Consider the following 21,900-nt stretch of genomic DNA (forward strand, 5'->3'; position numbering starts at 1 on the left):
ATTGCAAAATACGACTTTTACTTGTTGAGCCCTTGCAACTAATATCCATATTCAGGGGGCTTTATGCGATTTTCAGTCTTACAGCAGGGGGGAGAAACATTTTAAACCAACGGGCCAGTTTTATTTCAAAATCTTCACGGTGTGTCGTACCTTTATAAAATAACTCTCGCCAATTATTTGCAGAACTCTATAGATAATAACAAAAAGGTTTTCTAGGTAAAAAAAGTGAAATCGTAATAATTGCAAGTTTTTAGAGATTTTTTTTTTAAGATTGATGTTATTTATTTCAAATCTTTAAAAAGAAATTAACATCGTTTTTACAAATCTGCCGAAAATAATTGGTTACGTCAACAAATCAAAGTCAGGGTTTGTTGAAAATCATTGAATTTCAATTAACTTTTACTTCTTCGCAAACATTCGTTCTTCCAATCATAGACATCATTTTCCCTAGAATCGGATATTTTTCAAAATCTTTCAACGATGCACAAAAACTCGTTTCCATATAAAAATCTCTTTAAGACGGCGGTAGCTACTCATTACTTTCATTCAAAAGTCTCCTGGAGCTATGTATATCACAGCAATTCCTTAAAAACGAGAGATATATATTTTTAATTTTTGTGGTTAAAATTCACTGATTAAAATTTCGATTTCTTGTACGCATTTCCAAAAAATCTTTCCACAGTTTAAATCGGCCCTCAAAGCCCTGATTTTTTCCTGCGATTGATGGAAAAAATATTTTTAGCATAACATGTTGATCAAATTTGCTGAAACCCTGGGAATAACAAAAAAATCACAGATTTCCAAGCAAATTTTATCAAAGAACTTAGGTTAGAGTTTACATTCTTTATAAACTTTTTAAACATTTTTAAACTGATTTAAGATAATAAAAATAGATCTGTTAGGATAGGATTTCTAACGCCAATTTATGAAAATATCTATTTAATTCTAAAGTTAATTGGTATAAATATTTTTTTCTCAAAAGCGGTATAAAATCGGAATCTAAAATCCATAGAAAAAATGTGAGAAAAAGTCGGAAATATCTTGAGAATCGAGCTCAGTGCATACAGTTTAGTGCTCTGAAGTGTTCCAGTTCCAAAATATTTGAGGAAGTTTTTTGTGAGTTTTTTTTGTTTTGAATTGGAATAATGAACCAACAATTTATCTAAAATCACAATATTCAGTACACATTTTTATAATAACCATACTTCAAGTTTTAACATGAAAAAATTCTAATAAAATCAAAATTTTCTGGTTTGTGCTACATGTCAAAAACTATGATAAAAATTTGTCAAAAAATGAAAATTCAAATAATTGACAAGCGGAAAAAGAGCGAAGAACTTATCTCTTTTATGGTTGAAAAAATAGTTTTTCATTATTAAGTTTTATTTTTATCATTTTTATCCTTTAAAAGGAGAAAAATGCGGGAAAACAGAAAAATGGCAACCATGTAACATGGACGTCAAATTTAAAATTCGAACCACGATATACCTGCATTGTTTCTGGTTGGATAGCAAATTCAGAATCATTATTCAAATTAACAGCAAGGTCGTCGAAATAACAGAAAAATCTATAGTTTCACAGAATTTTCAGCAAATTTTTATCACAGAATCTGTGTCACAGAACACAGAATTTTTGAAATTATCAAAGAATTTACAGATCTGTTATATTTTTTTTCTCAAAATTAAATTTTTTATGGCTGTATAAATTTTGGATTCCTCACATTTAATTGGAAAAAAATGTTTAGCACAGAAAGTGTAAAACACAGACAGCATAACCGAGAAACCAAACCACCAAATTCCACAAATTCAACTGCCCTTAGTTACGGCAAGTGTTGTGTTCAATTTCGTCGAAGAAAGTTTAAACGAGATATCTTGTATTTGACCCGGTGTTAAAATGCTATGTCCAGAATCAAGCACCCAGAACTCAGGCTCTAAAAAAATATATTTGATTAAAACCTTACTCAGTATTCAAGGCGAGAATCGAAACAAAATTTCAAAATACTCAGGAGGAATAAGATTTAGCTGATTCTGTTTTCAACATTTTTGAAAAATAAATTTAAATTAGAACATCAATCAGGCAGGAGGAATTAACTAGAGCTGAGCTTTAGAAATAAAAGTTAAAATTCGAATCATAATCCATACCTAAAGTTAAGTTTTGATTTAAGCATAGATCCGTAATGCACCCGAAATTCATCGTTGATGATTATATGTTAAATTTCAGAATTTAGAAACCAGAGTTCAGTAGTCAAATGCAGTATTTGATAAACTAATTTTTAATTTTAACATCATCTTTCATCAATCGAAAAGTGTTGACAAAATTATATAAAAATGAGTTTTGCACCAGTTTAAGATTAGGATATGAAGAATACATTAGTATATCCTCATCCCTGTGCCCATAAGGGCCTCAATTCATTTCCAACTCCTTTGCATTTAAATATGCTCAAACTACTTTCTGTAGAAATCCAAACAACAATATCGTTATCTGAATAAGCTTTGAATTTAAAGTTTTAATAACTAAAAATTTTATTTCACGTTTTTACGTTTAACATTAAAAAAAGGTCTAATTTTGGTTAAATTAAAACCCTGATAAACATATTAATTTTTTTATTACAAAACTGGGATGATTATTAAATGTTGATAAAAAACCGGGAATTTGAAAATGGAAACTCGTTGGTCACCCTGGACCAAATACAAAATAACAATATAAGTTTTGTCAACACAATAGATTTTCGAAAAAAATCCTAATTTAAATTCCATTACCAACAAAATTGATGTTTTTGTTGAATTTGATAAAATAATTAAATTTTCAAAAAAAATATCTGCTGAGTTAATTTATCATAAAACTTTATCTTTGACAAATATATATAAAAAAATTATCAACATATGCAAATCAATATTCTTCCGATTTTTTTATTTGCCTTTGAGACTTGCTATTAGTTATTGATTTCGAATTAAAAAGCCTTCAAGAAAATTTGGAAAATTTTATTTTAAATTGGAAAAAAACTCCAATATACGGTTTTGACAGAGATATTGTATATCTCTTTGAAAAGCACATTGAATGTTAAAAATTCGGGAAAAAGGTCACCAATTTGAATGATTGAGGGATGAATCCAAACGAAAACACGTGAAGGTACATATTAAAACAAGTCATCGACATATCAAATATTTCCGGTTTATTGACTGGTTTTTTTTTATGATAACTATCAATCTATCGCAGGAAAACTTCTACTTCTACTCGTTTGGCCCGTTCATCCAATACCAATATTGTGGATGTTTCATGATATTTCTCTAATTTACAGCTCTGAAACGAAAAGCGAAAGCCGTTGGTGCTTTAATAGAGTATTCAGAACTCTATACTCATATCTATTTCTCTCAGTAGGTATATTTGATAAATGCTTTATTAGCATTTTCGGAACCACCTGAAACCACCGGAATGACTGAATAAAGAATCTAAGCCATAATAAAACAGTCATAAAATTAGCTGCATATGAAATGCCATAATATAATCATAATAAAACTTTCTAATGCTAGTCGGATTATTCTTTGTTACTTGGGATTAAACATCTGTAAAATGTTTTCTTTTTCAGTTCATAATCGATGTTTGAACGTATTTATCTGAGTATGTTTAAATCGAAAAAATAGAGAATACCGGAAAAACGGAATTTTGAAAATGGCAATTCGCTAATCACCCCGCTTTATTAAAACGGGTGCGTTATTTCTGACCAACCACCTTCTTATCAAGTCTATGTTCTAAGGAGCGAAAACATCTGATCAGTATCTGAGTATATTAAAAATTAGCCAAACTCAAAACGCTGAGATACAATAGTTTCTCACTCTCTTATTTGAAATATTTTCCCTCGAGATCCCTCGAGTCCACCCGGAAAATTGGCCAAACGCACGACTTCGCTATAGATCGGACTTTTCGCCCCGGGACTTTTCCACCCCAAATGAAAAGCAGATTTTTTCGGGAGCGATCAGTCTTCGACTCGCCTCGGTTCGGTTTCGATCGCTTGGTTTGTTCGGTTTGATTGCTGTCGCTTCATCGTTCGGAAAAGTTGAGCAAGAAAATCGTGCGTTCGGTTCTTCTTCTTTGCATATACCTACATGCCTACTTCTTTGGCTAGTGAATTTTCCCCCAACGCTTGTTGTTTGTTCAAGTTCGTTTGATTTAACGCGTGTATGCGTGGAAAATGCTTTGTGCCGTTGCTCATCATCATTCTTGCAAAAGGTTACGATGATCTGTGGCTGGTTTCGAAATTGCAGCGCGCGGCGTGATGCTGATTTTAGAAAATCGATTGAAGCATTGGGAAGTTTCGATGTCTCAATCCGGGTGCTTGAATCACGATCACGCAACCAAGTTTATCGAAATGAGCGCCAGGGCTGAGTTTGCTAGAATCAGCAATTAGACCGTCTGACAGACGAGTATTTTTTCGTTTTCGATTAGTTTGAATAGCCTTTTGCCTACATTCTTCTGCCGTGTGTCAAGTGATGGCAATTCCTGGCTCCACCCGTCTGCAAAGAATGAGGTTAAAAATAGTTTTGTTCAAGGAGATTTACTTAGGCACTCTGTGGCGTAGCTGCTGTCGGATCCTTTAATGAGAATAGAATTGTGATGCACTCGGAAATTCGCGCAAATTTCAACACACCATGACAGTGTTAAAATAAGAAGTTTTTTTAATTAATTTCATTCGACTCAAAAGAAAAGAGGATAAATTAAGTTTTTAATAAAATAAGCGAAAAAAACATCCGATAATATTTGTCTTACAGTGAATCACCTACATAGGTTTTAAAATTCTTACTTAGTTTTCATCGGTAACAATCGCTGCTGTGTATTACAGAACGAAAATGTGGATGAGTAAAAGAAAAATCTCGTGTGATTTAAAATTAACGACTTGGCTCGTGTTGATACATATTCGGTCATAATTTGTTTTGCTCATGACAGCTGCAATAGATATTTTCACTGTCTACACCATTGGCAGAAAATAAAATTGAAGGTGCGAATGTGAGCTAGCGATATGAAATATTCGTTTTCCAGTGCGTTCCATATTGTTGGACTGTTGAGCGTTTAATGCATCGAAAACAGAAAATATTTACTTTAAAGGTTATACACATCCTTCTATGTATACAAGCTGCTTGCGGTAGGTGGACATTGTGGTGATTATTTTTGCGAAGTTGGGTTTCATTTTCAGATGAGGTCATTGATTGGCAAACCAGTTTCTATATTACGAATTTTACATCATTCAATTATATTTTCGTTGAATCATCTTAGTATATCCCATATACATGTTTAGAATTAGCAGATATGATTTAAATTGAATTTTCGATTTTACGAATTCCATTTGTCTGAAATAACCCGAATCCTTTGTATCGTCTTCTTTGAAACTTAGAGGTATTATCCATATTTTGAACTTTGTTTTGTATGCCATGAAAGAGAAAATTCGAGACTGACAAAAAATGGCAATCATTAAATCTTTAAAGTTTCCCAAAGTGACGGAAAAATAAAAAAACATGAAAATCAAGAAGGGTAAAACGTAGACTTAAATGTCATGATTTTTTTAAATTATATTTATATCGAAGCCACACGTTTTATACACTGATGGACAAAAGTAGATCGCATCTATCTAAAGTAGCTCTATGGGATATTTACATATTTTTAAGTGAGTAGTTTCTGCGAAATGTACTCTATCTAAGCCCATGAGATTTCCAACACTTTTACTTGCTTCCAAAACAAAAAAGAGAAATACATTCTACATTTAACGTTGGACCAAAGAATTCGTCACATCAAAGAAATGGCTTCTTTCTTAATCTGACTAGATTTAAAAACACTGTGGATGAATGTAAAAAAGACATACATTTCACTTTGGTTTAATTTAAAAAAAAAATCCTTTGCTTTTTTTATTTTTTATTCTGAAGTACATAATGTATTTTAAAATTTTAGTTATTTGATGGTTTTTAATGTTGCTTTAACAAATTGTTAAGACTGAAGCATTAAAAAAACAGTTTGTAGTATTGACAGGCCTTAAACAAAAGTGAAAAATATAATAAAAAATAATCAGATCGATGAAAACTTCACCAAAATACGGCGATGAAATATAATCATCAGATTATAATCATAAGTGTAGATTAATTGAAAAGCAATTTTTAAGTTTCACTTTCCAACCAAATATATTTAGTAGGGCGGCATGTCGAATTTTGAAAACCGACCATATACATTTTGAAGATTGGACTTAAAAACTGCCTTGTGCAAAATTTCAACTCAATAGGAATTGATTTAGGGGTGCCTCAAAGTGCTCAAAGTTTTAGTATTTTGACCCTCAAATATCACCAATGAGGGGAGATCCTAAGGAAATCAGAAATTTTAATTCTGATGCCAAATGAATTCAAATTGCATAAAGTTTCGTATTCACATGTTCCCTCGAAAAACAAATGTTCGGTCAAAATCGACTTTAGGATTTCACAAATCACCCAAGGAAGGACCAAGGGAGATCGGAAAAATCATATTTTAATTTTTAATTTTGATACCAAATGACTTAAAAATGCATGAAACGTCGAGATCTAGTGTTGTTTCAAAAAAAAAATCGATGGACTTCACTGGGACTGGATTTTCCGAAAAACGTCCGGGAAGTCAAGGTAAAAAAAACCGAAATTTTGAGCGCTTTGCGGCACCCCTTAATCGAGTTTGATTGAGCTGAAATTTAGCACAGATCTTTTTTTTTTTTGGTTAATCTACAAAATGTATATGATCGGTTTTCAAAATGCGATCGTGAAATTTTTCCCATACACCCTTTGCCACCCTGATATTTTCGTTTTTTTTAGAACGTTAGCTTTTCAACGAACACATACACATACGATCTAAGTGAAACTTCATGTTTCTTTGAAGAGATCTAATTCACTTAACACTAAGCGTACATCTTCCAAAGCCATGATGGCTAGCATCTTACAAATGCTTAAACCACCAGCTCAGAGAAAGAGCACTACTATGTATGCCGTGGCTTAGAATACTTGAACGCTATCCTCTAGGCCACGGTGAGCGGCTGTAAAATAAAATTATTTACAAAGAAAATGTGGATCAAGTTTTGCGTTATGACGACACGGCATGGAAACCCTCATATTTGGATATTTTTTTAATGTTTATAAACAGTTTTCTTTAAAAAAATATAAAGCGCTAGTTATTCTGATTGTATGAGTTTATCTTAGATTTTCTTGACAAGGCTTAAATTTTACACACAATTAACTAAAAAAACAGTTAAAAATCACGTAAGAATTCGTTCAAACTTCTCATTCTTTACTCTTCCTTATGAAAAATTAAATTTGAAAATATGTTATAATCCAATCATGCTTATAGACGGGGTTTACTATAATCGGCATAAATCCAAAGCCAATCATTGTTTTATCCTTCTTTTTGCGCAGAAAGTTTCAAAACATGACAAACCTCACAATCCATACTCATAGCAGCTGTTTCACAAGCTGTTCACAAAAGCTACAGCTTAGAGAAAGAAAGAAAAACTTTTGAAATCTGGAAATGGACCTATTTTCCGAAAATTATTATTTTGGTAGCTTCATGAAAAATTATTGACATTAAGGTCTAAGAGTAACAATCATTCAGGCTTGAGTAAAATATGATCCTAAGTTAGGTTGAAGTAATGAAATATAAACCCCATCGTAAGGAGGGGTTGACAAATAACGACAATAAATCGACAAACATGTACCTTGTTTATTTTTGTGCATGTTGGAATATCTCAGTTATATGTGGAAATTTTGTTATAAATATGATGTAAAATTATAGCTATCCAATCCTTAAATGTTTCAAAATTAAAGAAAAAATGTGGAAAATGTTTAAAACTTCAACCGAAAAAGTACTGAAAATGTAGTTTTTCAGTCCTGTAGTAATGCAATTTAAAAAAAAAGTTTCCACACCGTTAAGGATCGTTGTGAAATAAAAGTTATTTGTTTATAATAAAAGTAAATTTTCTGTGAATTTTTCAGCGAAATTTTTTTCTTGGCTAGAATAAGATTGCCAGAATTTGTTTAGCAGCTGCACAGGCCGGATCAATCCTGGCAATTTCATTTAAAAACCTGGCAAAATCCGGGCCTTTGTTTCGAAATTGTCGTCTAAAAATCCGGGCAATATCCGGGCAAATTTGTTCAAAACCCAGAAATTACTTCACAAAAATCAAGAAAAAAAAACCTGAATTAATTTCTTTTTCATTAAATCTCATCAGTTTTTTTAATAACGTATTTAAGGCTTCCAAAAAATCTTACAACATTATTTTTATAATAATAGTTCAGAAAATTTCGATTTAGACGCATAAATTAAAAAAAGTTCGACAAAATTCCTTTTGTTGTTGTTTGATTTGGCAAATTAAGTGGATAAATCCGGGCTGTTTTTAATGAAATCCGGGCAACCGGGCCGGACCGGACTTTTCCCAAATTTTGTATTAAATATCCGGGCAATCTGGCAACCTTAGGCTTAAAGGATTTAAGTTGCTTGGATCTATGTATGTAGATACGCTAAAGTACTAAAATCATACCAAATCCCCTTGGGTTTTGGAAGAAAAGATAGATCAATTATTGTCGCGGAGCTAATGATAAAGGACTTCCTTAACTTATCATTGCATCGCCTGAAAGTGAGTTGTGCCGTGCTTTGAAATTTTATCCTGAAGTTAAGCAAACTGGCCATAGAAAATTGAACAGTATTTTGAACTGCACGACAAATTTAGTTGAGTTTGCAATGTGCTTTCGGAATTTCAAAAACATGCGAAACGAACTTTATAAATGAATGAGATTTCAGTTGGTAGCTTCTTTCTTCTCATCATAAATTTTAGTTTGACAACATAGTTGTACAAACAAACAACGTATGATTTTATTTAGTACTAAATACCCAACAAACAAGCGTAGACAGAGGATGAGGAAGAGTTGAGGAAAATTGGTTAACGGAAGAATTAACGTGAACAAAACTTGACAACGAAATCAAAAATAAAAAGGTTTTATGAATTATACGCGTAGGTAAATCACTTGCTGACGAAACTGTAGCAAAATTCGAAAAAAATATTTTATCAAGTTTAAGGGTTGTCCAAAATAGGTCCTGACGGTGATCCAAAATACTGACCAAAGGAACTATCGAATAAACGAGTTTTTAAGCTTACATCTTGTTGCATTGTAATAAACGACGATATGATCCGATAGAAAAAGCCTTTATCTTCGTAATGAATGGATAGAGCATTAAAAAATTGTAACATATACTTTTTTACTTCAAGAAACCACTTCCACTTCCAGCCACTTCCCAAAGTGGTCCAAAATAGGTCCGTTACCATATTAAGTTTGAAATGGTTGTTAAAATATAGCCGGTTGGCCGTTCATATCCGTATTCTACCCAAAAATGTCACAAGAATCGTTTTTAGCTGTAATGGCCTAGGTATTTTTTTTAAAGGATTTTTTTTTTTGGCAAATTAAATTATAAATTGAGCATCATGAACTATTTACTACGATTAAACTGTCAGTAAAAAATTAAATTTTATCACATTGGATAATTTTTCTTGGGTCGGCGGTTCAGTCTGTGACATTTCTTCATACCAATATTCATGATATTCGGTTCAATATTGCCAGTGCTCTTCAATGTCACACAAGATCAGATGCTCTTGCCTAGAATTTTATTCTATAAAACTTTGTTGATGATGAAATTTTTTTACGTATTTACGTACTATCTTGGATAGATTTTCCTAACTGATATTTTCAACATTTTTTTTAGAATGCATCAAATCATTGATTCAATGATTATTTTTGTGACATACCTATTCTGGAGAAGCATTATTGTAAGCTATTGTCTTATAATATATCAAATAGTATACTATTTATATTAATTAAATTCGGAAAAGTTAGAAAAAAGTATTCTTATTCCCCTTTCACTGAAGTTCTCATCATTTGCAAAACCCACTGAAGGTATCCCCATATTGCTATTCTTCGGCAAAAGAGGCTATCCGCCGTAATCCCATGATTAAACTAATTTCAAACTAGACTAGAAACAACAAACAAACAAACCAACATAAACTTGGAAAAGCTTTTAATAATTTCCCAACCTTTGGAAAAGACCGGCGCTGTCGGGTACTATCTTTAAGCCAGCCAAACAAAACAAAACAAAGAAAACCAAACATGACTTTTGTGTGCGGCTTTCGCCTTTTCTCAGCTCTTAACACCCACACACGAGTCTGCCGCTTTGATAAAAATTGATTAGCCAATGTGAAATGGTTACGAGGCAGATTCGGTTTCTGGGGAATAATTTTGAACTTCGGTTTCGGTTTGAAATAGACGAAATCTGAAATTAAACAATTATGTTTGTCTGGAAACTTCAAAATCGATGTGGAAAAAAAATTGCAAGCTTTTTTCTTTTTCTCAAAATAAAGAACTATGGGTTATGTTTAAAATTTTCAATCGTTCTTTCTCTCGTTAGTTTGTTGTAAAATGTGACAGGAATCGTAATAAACAGAATCCATCGCATCCGGCAGGCAGGCAGCTCATCCGTCGTTCATGTATCAAAAAATGCTTTCCTGCTTTTTCTTTTGTTTGGTTGCTAAAATTAGTGCTTAAATAGTTTGGCCCTGTCAGTCTGCGCTTCAGCTGCCTGTAAATCCGGTTAACTGAAAAGCGGAGATGAATATGCCGTGACAGGTTTCCCACATGTGTTGCTAGTTCGGCGTTAAAGTAAAGGAAAGAAAAAACAACAGAACGACTAGAAAACGATCGAAAAACGGAAAACAAAATATAATTTCCTCACCACAGTAGTGTGCCGGCTGAGTTTTCCCAGATCTTCGAACATTATGTCGGCTATGAAGAAAATGTGGAGGAAAACAAATCCAACACAGATGATTGCATTCCGTGACTGTCTGTAGTCTAAAATAAATAAAGAATGAAAATGAAAAGTCGTCGAACGGGAATGTGCGATGCAAACCAGCTGGGAAAACTCGACCAATGAAGAGAAAAAACCGGGATCCGTTTACATCTACACTCGTATATGTTCTGTGTTTTGTGTGGTTTTGTTGCGGGAAAATCAGGCCAATCATGAAGGAATAATGCCAAACAGCTAGAGCTAGGCCGACAGGATTAAAGTGCAATGCAACTGAGCTACTACTGCCCCAGTGTTTGGACTAGTGTGCTCTATGTTTTGCCGGCAGTTTCCCTTTCATTGCTGAATCCATTTAGTGTAGTGCAAATCATCGACTAGTTGATTCGTTCTAGAGCGTTCTGTGCTTGGTGGAAAATTGGACCAATCATTTTCTCCCGCTTGCCCATTATTAAAGCTTTATCGTTTTGAAACACTTCGGGGTGTTTGCTCGTTTGGTTTGATTAGCTTCGTTTGAACCCATTGCCTGCAGTTGCCTTAATCAATCGCTAATGGTCCCTTAATCGGTCTTTTCCATCAACATGGACAGACCGAAACCATTTTTGGGCTACGACAATAATGTCGGCTTGTTAATCAATAAGTTCGAGGTACGCAACTATCCCAAGAATAGCAAAATGGCAGCAATGCCTCAGTTCGACGATAGTGAAGTGTTCGTCCGGGCAAGACGTCGAAACTCCCGAGATCCTCCGATTTACGTCAACGATTCGGGTGTGTTCTACGAAAGCAACGACGGATTGCCACAAACGCGATTCCGCAACCGTTACACCTTCAATGAATCGCTTTCGTCACTCAACGAATCCGACTACGGAGGCTACGAGCCCATGATCGATGAATATCGGTCGGAAGAGCCTCCACAAATCATAAACAAGCAACAGGTGGCAAGCTCCCTTTCGCGCTTCGGAGCCATTCTGCAGATGCTGTCGAAAATTCCATTCCCACGCCTATCCGTCACCGGACTCGGACTCTGTTCTCTGGTCGCAATCTTCATCTGTCCCAGGACAATCGGTGCCAACGTTCTGTTTCCCGGTTTCAGATTGCTGTTCGGAACGCTCTACCCGGCCTATGCGTCTTACAAAGCGGTGCGGACCAAAAATGTCAAAGAATATGTAAGTACCCCTTTGATTTTATATTTATCTTGTCCTAGATTAAGATTGCAGCAACAGATACAAATCAGTGAATTATGTTGACAAGAGATTTAATTTTATTCATATACCTACTTTAGGTTCGTGAGAGATTATTATTATTATAATGTATTAGAGACCTTTTAACCACCCGGGTCATTCGGGTCTGTTTCGTGAGAGATGATCTTTAAAAAAAATTAAAAAATTATTTCAGGGGATAAAATGTTAGTGTGCGTTTTTTTAGAGTGTTTTAGAACACGTGATTTCTCAAAAACCGATTTATTACATTATCAAAAAATAAATGTTCTTATTATCCTTATTTCAATGATGAAATCTGAGTGATTCATCATTTGTTTCCCCTTTCTTTAGCAACGTTATATTCACGATACACAGGTCCACAAAAGTTGTCTGTTGCCGTGGTGCCCAGAACTTGATAGCTAATTTCAACTGATTTGGAGGAGCTGGATCCAAACATGCAATTAACATGTTTTTCTTTCATTCATGGCTAAACTTTTCATAATAGGAAAAACATGTATGGACATAATTTATTTTTTTACACAAATTTTAGCAATATTATCAGGATATTTTAGATTTTAATTCAATAATCAATAACGTTCTAAAAATTTGTGAGTAGCTTTGACTTTAAAGAAAAAAAGTTTTTGAATTTTTTTTTCGTTGTTTTCCCTGTTCGTAGAAGGAGAATTTTGAGGAAATTTTGAAAAAAATAGAACGAATGTTGGTAATGTTATAAAACATAAGTCAAAACATTTACAATGTTAAACGAAGTTCCGATTAACGTAAATAACGCCATTTAAGAATTGTCTGAAAGACTACTTACGACTTGAACGAAGAAGTCAATAATTGACTTTAACAATTATTGTTTTTGGTGGTGTCTGAAAATGTACCACCCTTCTTCTCAGGAGTACGATGGAGACCTAATACAATTTTGGTTAGCATAACATGAAAATTAATCAAGCGAATGGAATCAAATTTGGCATGGGAAGTTGTTTGGGTACCAAATATTTTTCTATGATTGTTATAAAACCTCCCGGAGAAGGAGGGGGTTCCATAGAAGTTTGATGTATCGCTGAAGTACTGATTGTTAGGATTCGGTGTAATTACTTTTATATGAATACGGCCGAACCCACCGTAATACGTAGAAAAAGATTGTTCTCGCGAGTAATTACATTTTTCTAAAAGAACAGCTTCTTAAAAGCTAATATCGATATGTGCAATCAGTGTTCACTTGAGATTAATAAAGTATAGAAGTCATCTTCGTTGTTTCCCCTAAACAAAGTCCAACTTCATTTAACCGGAAAGTGGCTTGAAAGTTTAAGGTGCTATCCCTGAAGTTCCTTCCCAAGGTTATCCGGAAATTAAAGTGGAAAGTGAACGATTAATCTATAGGGGAGAATGAGGATACTTGATCCCTGGGGATACTTGATTCCTTAGCTATTTCTCGAAACTGGAATGACTTACGAAGATCAAATGTTCTAGAAAAATGTGCCAAAATGAGCAAAATAACAATGCTTGCAGTTTAAATTTTTTTAACAAAATAATTTTTTGAGTAATTGAACTTTGTTTGAAAAATTTCACAAAATGTAACTTGAAGATCTTTTTTCATCACTTTAAAATGTTCCTTACATGGGAAAATTATGAAAAAAATATTTGTTCCAATTTATCAATCGTTCGAGCATAATATGAACTTCATAATGCTATATTTTCAAAGCAATGGAAAACTCTCAACTTTTTTCAGAAAAAGTTTTCTAAAATTTTGATTATGGGTACAATTGATCCCCTAGAGTTGGGTACAATTGATCCCCCTTCCAAACGGCATATTATTCTTCTGAATTGATCGTTATGATTGCTGATTACGAAATTACTGATATTAATCCAAAAACTAATATTTATCAAACAATTGTCTGAAGAAAAGGGAAAAAAAAATTAATTTTCTCTTAATTATGAAAAAAAGCGCCTTTAAGTATGCAATGTTTTAGCGTTGAGACGAACTTATAGAATTTTCTTCTTATGTTTCCTATAAATTGTGAAATGAGAACAAACATGACCAAAATAGTGAATAAACATTATATCTTGGGGTTTTGTTTGATTTTGATACAAGGATTAGGGCTTCCGGAATAAAAGATCAAGTCTCCTTCATAAGGGGATCAAGTCTCCCCTAATTTCAGAAAAATCGCAATTTTTTTACTCCCAAATGTTTCTAGTTCATCAACGGGTTCTAGTATCGTACTAATTTTTGGAGCATAGAAACTTGAAGTTTCAAGCTGTCAGGAAATGTAAAAGACGGCGAGTTGCTAAATTTTTCCCAAAAGATATGGTGAAAATAAGAAAAGGGGATCAAGTATCCCCACTCTCCCCTACTGTACGGCTTAGACAAAATTAGCTCAAGTGAACTTCGGATCATAGATGTCCGCATAATCGCGCGAGAAAACGTTAAAATAACGGCGAGTCTTGGCCTGCCCTAACACTGATCATTAGACTGAGTCGATTTGGGGTCATTTTTGAATTTCTCAAACCCTGGGGTCTAAAAAGCTTCGTTTTGGTTAAAAACTCGTCCATGACTTTTTGTAAAATTTTCAAGTTACGTTTACATGAGTAAATTTGAACTTTTAGGTTTGTATGGGAAAATTGAATATTTTGTACTGAAAAATCAACATCATTTTTGTTTCTTCTGTGGAGTTAAGCCTGCTTATGGTTTTTGTGCAAATTTATAAAATTCCTGAAGGAAATTTTCCGCTGAACAACTTTGTCGAAGACCGTAACTTGGTATTTCATTACAAAAAAAAAAAAATATTAGCTGTAGAACAGGGGTATGTCTTTTCGCATAGATTAACAACAAACTCAATTGACATCACTGCTTGAGCCTCGCGAAGTATTGCATGAAAAGTAATCTCGCAATACCTCGCTAGGCACCCTGCATTGATGTCAATTGAATTTGTTGTTAATCCATGCTAAAAGACATACACCTATTAAACAGCTAATAACTTTTTTGCCTAATAAGATACGAAGTTACGGTCTTCGACAAAATTGTTTAGCGGAAAATTTCCTTAAGGAATTTTATAAATTGGCACAAAATCTATCAGCTAACCCGGTTCCACATACGAAACACAAATGATGTTGATTTTTCAGAGCAAAATATTCAATTTTCCCATACAAACCTAAAAGATCAAATTTACTCACGTAAACGTTACTTAAAAATTTTGCAAAAAATCATGGATCAGTTTAGCACCAAGACGAAGCTTTTTAGACCCCAGGGTTTGAGAAATTCAAAAATGACCCCAAATCGACTCAATCTACTGATCATCCAATGGGACCAATTTTAATATGAGTGGGTTTTTGGGAACGAAGAAATATGTATGATTATAAGAAACATCTGCCTCCTTCAAGTAGTAGGCTTGAGAAGAGAAAATGTCATTTTTTAGCATTGATCGAGCCCTTATCAATCAAAAATCGACCATCTTTTATGAGAGAGGCTGTTTGCATGCGAATAAATTCGGACCCTTCGTTATTTGCCAGGGTGAACATATTATTTTCAAACAAATGAGAATTAAACATACATTTTGGCATAATTAGAGAACTCTTGGAACTTACAAACACAAAGTAATAACTTCAGATCCTCAAAACAAATTTAAAGATCAAGTTACATTTAATAAGATGAAATCTTTGTATTGAAACTCTAACCGCCAGTTGCAGTTCTCACTTTAAATAGTTGTTTCTGATTTATGCTGAAATTGATTTAAAATTGTACCTACAAAAAAAAACTACAAAACACACCGGGTCAGCTAGTTTTCATATAAAAGTTATCTGAATTTATATCAATGATTTTTTGTTTCATTAAACCTTCAGCAAAACTGGTTATTTGTCTTGTATAACACAGATTTTTAAAGACACCTTTTTTAATATTATTATCTATGCTATATATTTTGAGTTTGACTTATTGAACCTATCTTCTAAATTATAACTCCACAGGTTTTTCATTCAAATTAATCTATTAGGCAAATTATATTTTCAGATATCGAGCACTTGTCTGGAAAATATTGAAAAAAATACAAACAACACTGTGCAGGATTTTATAAACCGAACAGGAGGGACCAATTTCATAAAAAATCATTTGTTTATTTGTTTTTTTTTTTCAACTCTAGTGAAATGTAAGCGCTCCCTTTCAAAAGTGCTTTTGGTGTTTGATGCTTTAAGATAAACAGTAACCTTTTCTTATTTAGTAATAGGTAGAACTGATATGTACAATTCAAGCTTATTGTTTCTTACCAAACTCCAGAACAAACCCCACTTATCTAAAAAATACCTTCATTTTTTATCAAAACATAACATTTGAAGAAAACAGGACGTTAAACTTTTGGAAAACTCCAACTTACACAAATTTAGTCTAAGGAGAAAATTTGATGTGCAAAGGCTTCATTCAATTCTAATCAGCTACCAAAAATTTAATTAGGAACTACACAAGACAACAAAAATTTCTAAATTCACATTTTCAAAGGTGATGGAAACTACTAGAGAAACATTAAATATCTAACAAAGAAAGAACATAAGCCGTAAAAATCATGAATTTTTCGAAAAAGGTACAACGAATCACCGACCGGACTTGAATCCGCAATTTCCGCTTTAGTACAACGGCGCGTTAGCCAATTACACCACGGCGTACGTGACGAGGCTCCAGCATGCGTACGTGTCGAGATCATCTGTCGATACACTCCATGTATATCTTGCATGTGTTCTTTGCCCAATATTTATCTCTTTGTTGCTTCTCTATTTATCATCCATCATTTATCAAAGTTTGCCTGATTTTTAGAGGCTCAGCCTGACAACAAAATTAGCCTGATTTTCCTTGATATTTGTGATGCGATAGAAATAGGTGGTATTGAACTGCATAAGATTCCACTGAAGCAGGACAAATGTGGAGCGACGCCCAAAAAAAAAACTCCTCACTTTGACAGAGATTTCCGTTTCTCTGATGTATCCAGATTTCTATTTCACATGTTCCTGAATTTAAAAAAAAAAAAAGTTGTCGATGGGGCATGATCAGTGATGTCAACCTTCCAGATTTTGTCTGGATCTTCCAAATTTTCTGGATTTTTGTCAAACAATTTTTTAGGTTTCAAAACTTCCAGACTTTTGACCTGTTTTCCAAACCTTTGAGTTTGGACATGACATTTTTAACAAAACAGTAATCATTCAGAGTTTTCGTTATAAAATAATAGAAAAAGGTTCGAATAAGTAATTTGCCGCTACCCGTGGCGTAGAGGATAGCCTTCAAGTCTTCAAAGTCAGCGGGTATGAGATCGAATCCCGGTCACGGCACACATAGTACATTTTCTGTGGGTTGGTGGTTTTAGTATTTGTAAGATGCCAGCCATCATATCCTCGAAAGATGAACGCTTAGAGTTAAGAAAAAGGAATATCTTCAAAGAAACATTAGTTTCATTGAGATGCTCATGTATTTTTTGTGTTCGTTTTCTAAAATAAATTAAAAAGTGAAGAGTTCTACGGAGAAGGATGTAAAGCAGAGAATTAAGCATAGAACGTAGTACTTCCGATACTTCCGCAATGGTGTCTGGCATTGATTATGTATAGAATGTATGATTAGATGATCAAATAAAAGTAATAAAAAAAATCAACACCTATGAAGTTCGGCATCCATACTTTTCCAGATTGGCTACCTTTTTTTGGAGCCATCATGAGTACTTACTGTATTCAGATGAAAAAGTAAATATCCACTAATTTTTATAAAATATCGTTTATAAGTTTCGAAGACTGATTTAAAATTGGTTAGCCCAGCCCAGTTCTAAAAAGACATGAACAAACATCCTCGCTACTTACAGCTTGATAAATCATCGAGCTGAATCCATAGGTACCTCCTATAAATAAGGTCTCAAACTCGTTATTGGTGATTTCACCGTGATCGATAACTATTTCTGTGTGTAAGAAAGGCAAAACAGGTCATCAGTTTGACTATTAAATTTTAGCCTGATTTTTCTTCTCAAGGCTTCCTGAATTTGAAAAAAAAAATGTTGGCAACCCTGCCCACCTACCGTCGATTCGGGATTTTAGCCGAGCGCTTTTTGAGCAGCATTGCTTCTTCACATGATCGTCAAGGGCGTCAAGCAGCGGCAAACCCGAAGCAATCGACCATGTGTTCGCTCGGCTAAAGTCCCGAGTCGATGAGTGGTGGGTGCCAGGGTTGTCAACTGTTTTTCGAAAAAGTCTGAAAGATTTTGAAAAAAATGTCTGTAAATGTCTGGATAGCTTACTTTTCAAAGGGGTGACCCTTATTTTTTGGTCGCCAGATCTTAATGTTGCAGATATAGCCACAAACTTTTGTTCCTGTGTCACTATCAGTTACGTGTTCTGTCTGACTCTCAATTTAACATACATATTCGAAGCCTTGCCATTATTAGTAGCTTTCAAACACTTATCAGTTCCTGTCATATTACACCATAAACATTTTGAATTTTCGTAAGTCTGGAATTGTCTGGAAGATATGTCAAAAGTCTGGAAGTATGGAAACCTGAAAAAATGTCTGGCAGAAGTTCAAAAAGTCTGGAAAATCTGACAGACCCTACCCATTTTCTGAAGCATGCTGGAGCCTATTTTGTCACATTCACCGTGGTCTAATGGTTTAACGCGCGACTGTACTTTGTAAACAATAAACATGTAAGCCGAAAGAAGGGAAAAAATGTGCACAGTCATTTGATCTGCAATCCATTGTGGTCTGCATCTATGCTAGCTAAATAGTTGAAATTATCCAGAAATACCGTATGGCGCGTTATTAAACAAAAGAGGGAAGAATACAACGAAGTGTTAAATTCCTGGCAAAAAAAAATCAAACGGTATAAGGAAACATTGACGACGATTCGGATGCCTCAAGCCAATCGTCGAAGTGAAACTGTCAACCGGAAACTGCGTGGTAAGGTTTTGAAGACGATTAAGAGGAAACCACGACCTATCTACACGACCAAATTTATTTTTTTTTGCCTACAAATTTGCTCAAAAATTTATGATTTGGCAGGGCATTTGCAGCTGTAGCAAAAAACCGAAAGTTTTCGTTCCAAACAAGACAATGACGTCAGAACTGTACTAAAAAGAGTAAGTCCATAAACGAATTTTTCCGTTCATTCGATCCCACCACCATCCCGTAATTGCTTTGCTGTTCAATCACATTCATTTCCAATCGATAAAGGTGTAGTAATAATGAAGTGACTGGTAGGGTGACCAATTTAAGTATTTAATCATAGAATTTAAATAGACTAGGCTAGACTAAATAGAAATTGACTTAAGAATTTTAAGTCTGCACATTTGATCCATTTTAGGTTGCAAAATAGCACAGTGAATTTCTGAAATCTCTCGTTGTATGTTTTTCGCGGTTCTTAATAACACAAAAAAAGTTAAAATTTTGTTTGTTTCCATCAGGTTTCATGTTTTGTTTTATAAACCATTTATCAGCCCTGTTTTATAAATTTTAGCTAATTATTCAGTAGAAAAACTAAGGTTTCCAAGAAGAATATCGAAAACAGAAAACCTTTTTTTACTTTAATCAATCTTTAAATCAGTAAAATTATAGTGAAATAGTGAAACTTTTCTGGGCTTGTGATAAAGCTCAGTTTGCAAGGCAGTTGCCCCCTGAGCCGATGTCCGCGAGTCCAAGTGTAAATATCGAAAACAGTTGTACCGAATATTTTTTTCAATAACTGTCCGCCAACTGCAACAACATTTTCTCAAAATAAGCTTTTTTGCACCTAGCACTCTAGATCTAAGGGCCTTATTTGGTTCTGAAGTTTTATTTTTCATTTTTCTCATCGAAATCCAGCGTTTTTTTTTCAATCTACTTTAAAAACTTTTTTTTAATTTGAAACTATAAAAAAATGATACACTTATTTTTATTTTCTATGTTTTCATGATTCTTGATATAGAAGTTAAATTTTTGTCCTCTGCCGTAAGAGTTTGAACAAATTCTTGGATAGCCAGTTCAAACTAAATCAAACTATGCACTCGAAAAATTCTTTGAAAGGCTACGTGAAAAAGAACTTAAATATATTTTGCACCTTGAAAATAACCTAAAAATTACATTAGTATTTAAATTTTTAAGCAAATATTAAAAATAAGTCATATGATTCTTTTAATCTTTTATCTTTTTATGACCAGGCATATTTTTATAATGTTTACAGTAAATTATATCAATTAAGAATAGGCAATATGATAATAGATTGCAACTTATTCCCATCATAAAATATTGAATTTCATAAACAACCTTTTAATCGTTTGTGACCGTTGAATTTCGTTTCTAATTGCATTTGCATTAATGTTCTCTCTTTCATGGCACCCCATCGTCTGCTGCTTCACCAATGGCTCACATTATGTAACACGTGGACATCTGCCAACAAATAAAAATCACCATCAACCAAAAAAAAATCCAGGTCAAATGGATGATGTATTGGATCGTGTTTGCGCTCTTCACCTGCATCGAAACGTTCACCGATATACTGCTGTCATGGTTTCCCTTCTACTACGAGATCAAAGTGATCCTGGTGCTGTGGCTGCTGTCGCCGGCCACCCGCGGAAGCTCGACCCTGTACCGGAAGTTCGTCCATCCGATGCTGACCAGGCGAGAACAGGTGGGTACAGAACGATTTTCGATGATTGGGATTATGGTATTATGGGTGGCATTTAACGAGATTTGTTTTGAGGGAGGGATTTTGCGACGATTTATGACTCGCTCGTGAAGCTGCTGCACATTCAAAATATTACTAATTATCTCATCAAGCTAGTGTGGTGCAATGAGAGAATATTTTGAGAGATTTCTACCAATAGCTTTGTGTGTCTGAAGAAGATGTAGGTTTCGTGAATATAGTTTTATATTAGGGTAGCACTAGATTTAGGGGAGGCACCTCTGAATCAAGTTCGATTGAACTGAAATATTGCACAGGGCAGTTTTAGGGCCATCCTACAAAATGTATAAGGTTGGTTTTCGAAATTCGAAATAACCCTTCTCGCAGCCTCCCTAATGCACATTAGACTGCCCCAAATTTATATGGGAAATTTAAAACCTGTAAAATGTTATACGCTGCAGGCTAAAATTGGTCCTGGGCCTTGTACAAGATCTCATGCCAAATTTGGGCCAGATCGGACCACGGGAAGGGGTCGCTCAAGTAGCCTGAAGTTTGTATGGGATTTTGAGACATTTTGTTCGAGAGGAACATGAAAAACCAGTTTTTCGTCAATAACTTTTGTCTCCCTCGACCGATTTCTTTCAAAAACGGGTTTTCTTAAAGCCTAAATTATGACCAATATTTCATCTGAAGGTTGCATTTCAATTAAAGTTAAGATAAAAAAGTTATTAAGCTTCAAAAATTGGTTAACTTTTTTAAGGGTGATATTCATCACTTTTTTAATGAGGCGAATAAAGTCCGACCAGAAATGCATGCCGTTTCGTCAAATAATGACCGATTTTAACCATTGTTGTTGCGCTCGATGGCACTTTTTAATGTTTTTCTAATATTTGAGTTTGGATGATATTCACTTGATAGTTCGGAAAGAAGTAAGGGCGGAAAAATGCTTGACAATTTAAATAAATTGCATAACCACAGGGGCTTAGGAACATGACTGGACGATTTGTGATGTAAATAAAAAAACAGTTTTTCATCAATAACTTTGGTTCCCGTCGGTCGATTTCTTCCAAAAACAATGTTTCTAAAAGCCTAAATTATGAAAAATATTTCATCCGAAGACTGCATTTCGATAAGAGTTTAGAAAAAAAAGTTATGAGATGAGACTTCAAAAATAGGCTAACTTTCTACGGTGGTATTCATTACTGTTAATGAGGCGTCAATACGTTCGACCGGCCCAACTCATC

The 21,900-nt window shown here is 34.0% G+C and overlaps 1 protein-coding gene across 7 annotated transcripts in view; it reads left to right on the forward strand.

Moving 5' to 3' along the window:
* The window catches only part of LOC129746169 (receptor expression-enhancing protein 4-like), an 86,903-nt gene that overhangs the window by 30,126 nt on the left and 34,877 nt on the right, over positions 1 to 21,900 (forward strand). Inside the window, exons 1-3 of one of the 7 annotated variants that reach the window (XM_055739691.1) lie at positions 3,984 to 4,069; positions 11,426 to 12,002; positions 20,465 to 20,662. In XM_055739691.1, the coding sequence (XP_055595666.1) occupies positions 11,511 to 12,002; positions 20,465 to 20,662 (690 nt within the window). In that variant the 5' untranslated portion in view covers positions 3,984 to 4,069; positions 11,426 to 11,510. Of the gene's footprint in view, positions 1 to 3,983; positions 4,070 to 10,485; positions 12,003 to 20,464; positions 20,663 to 21,900 lie in introns of those variants that run through there. The other 6 variants (XM_055739692.1, XM_055739693.1, XM_055739694.1 and 3 more) reach the window with 6 other exon arrangements.

Source organism: Uranotaenia lowii, chromosome 2 (assembly GCF_029784155.1).
Source record: "Uranotaenia lowii strain MFRU-FL chromosome 2, ASM2978415v1, whole genome shotgun sequence".
In the NCBI taxonomy this organism is placed as follows: Eukaryota; Metazoa; Arthropoda; class Insecta; order Diptera; family Culicidae; genus Uranotaenia; species Uranotaenia lowii.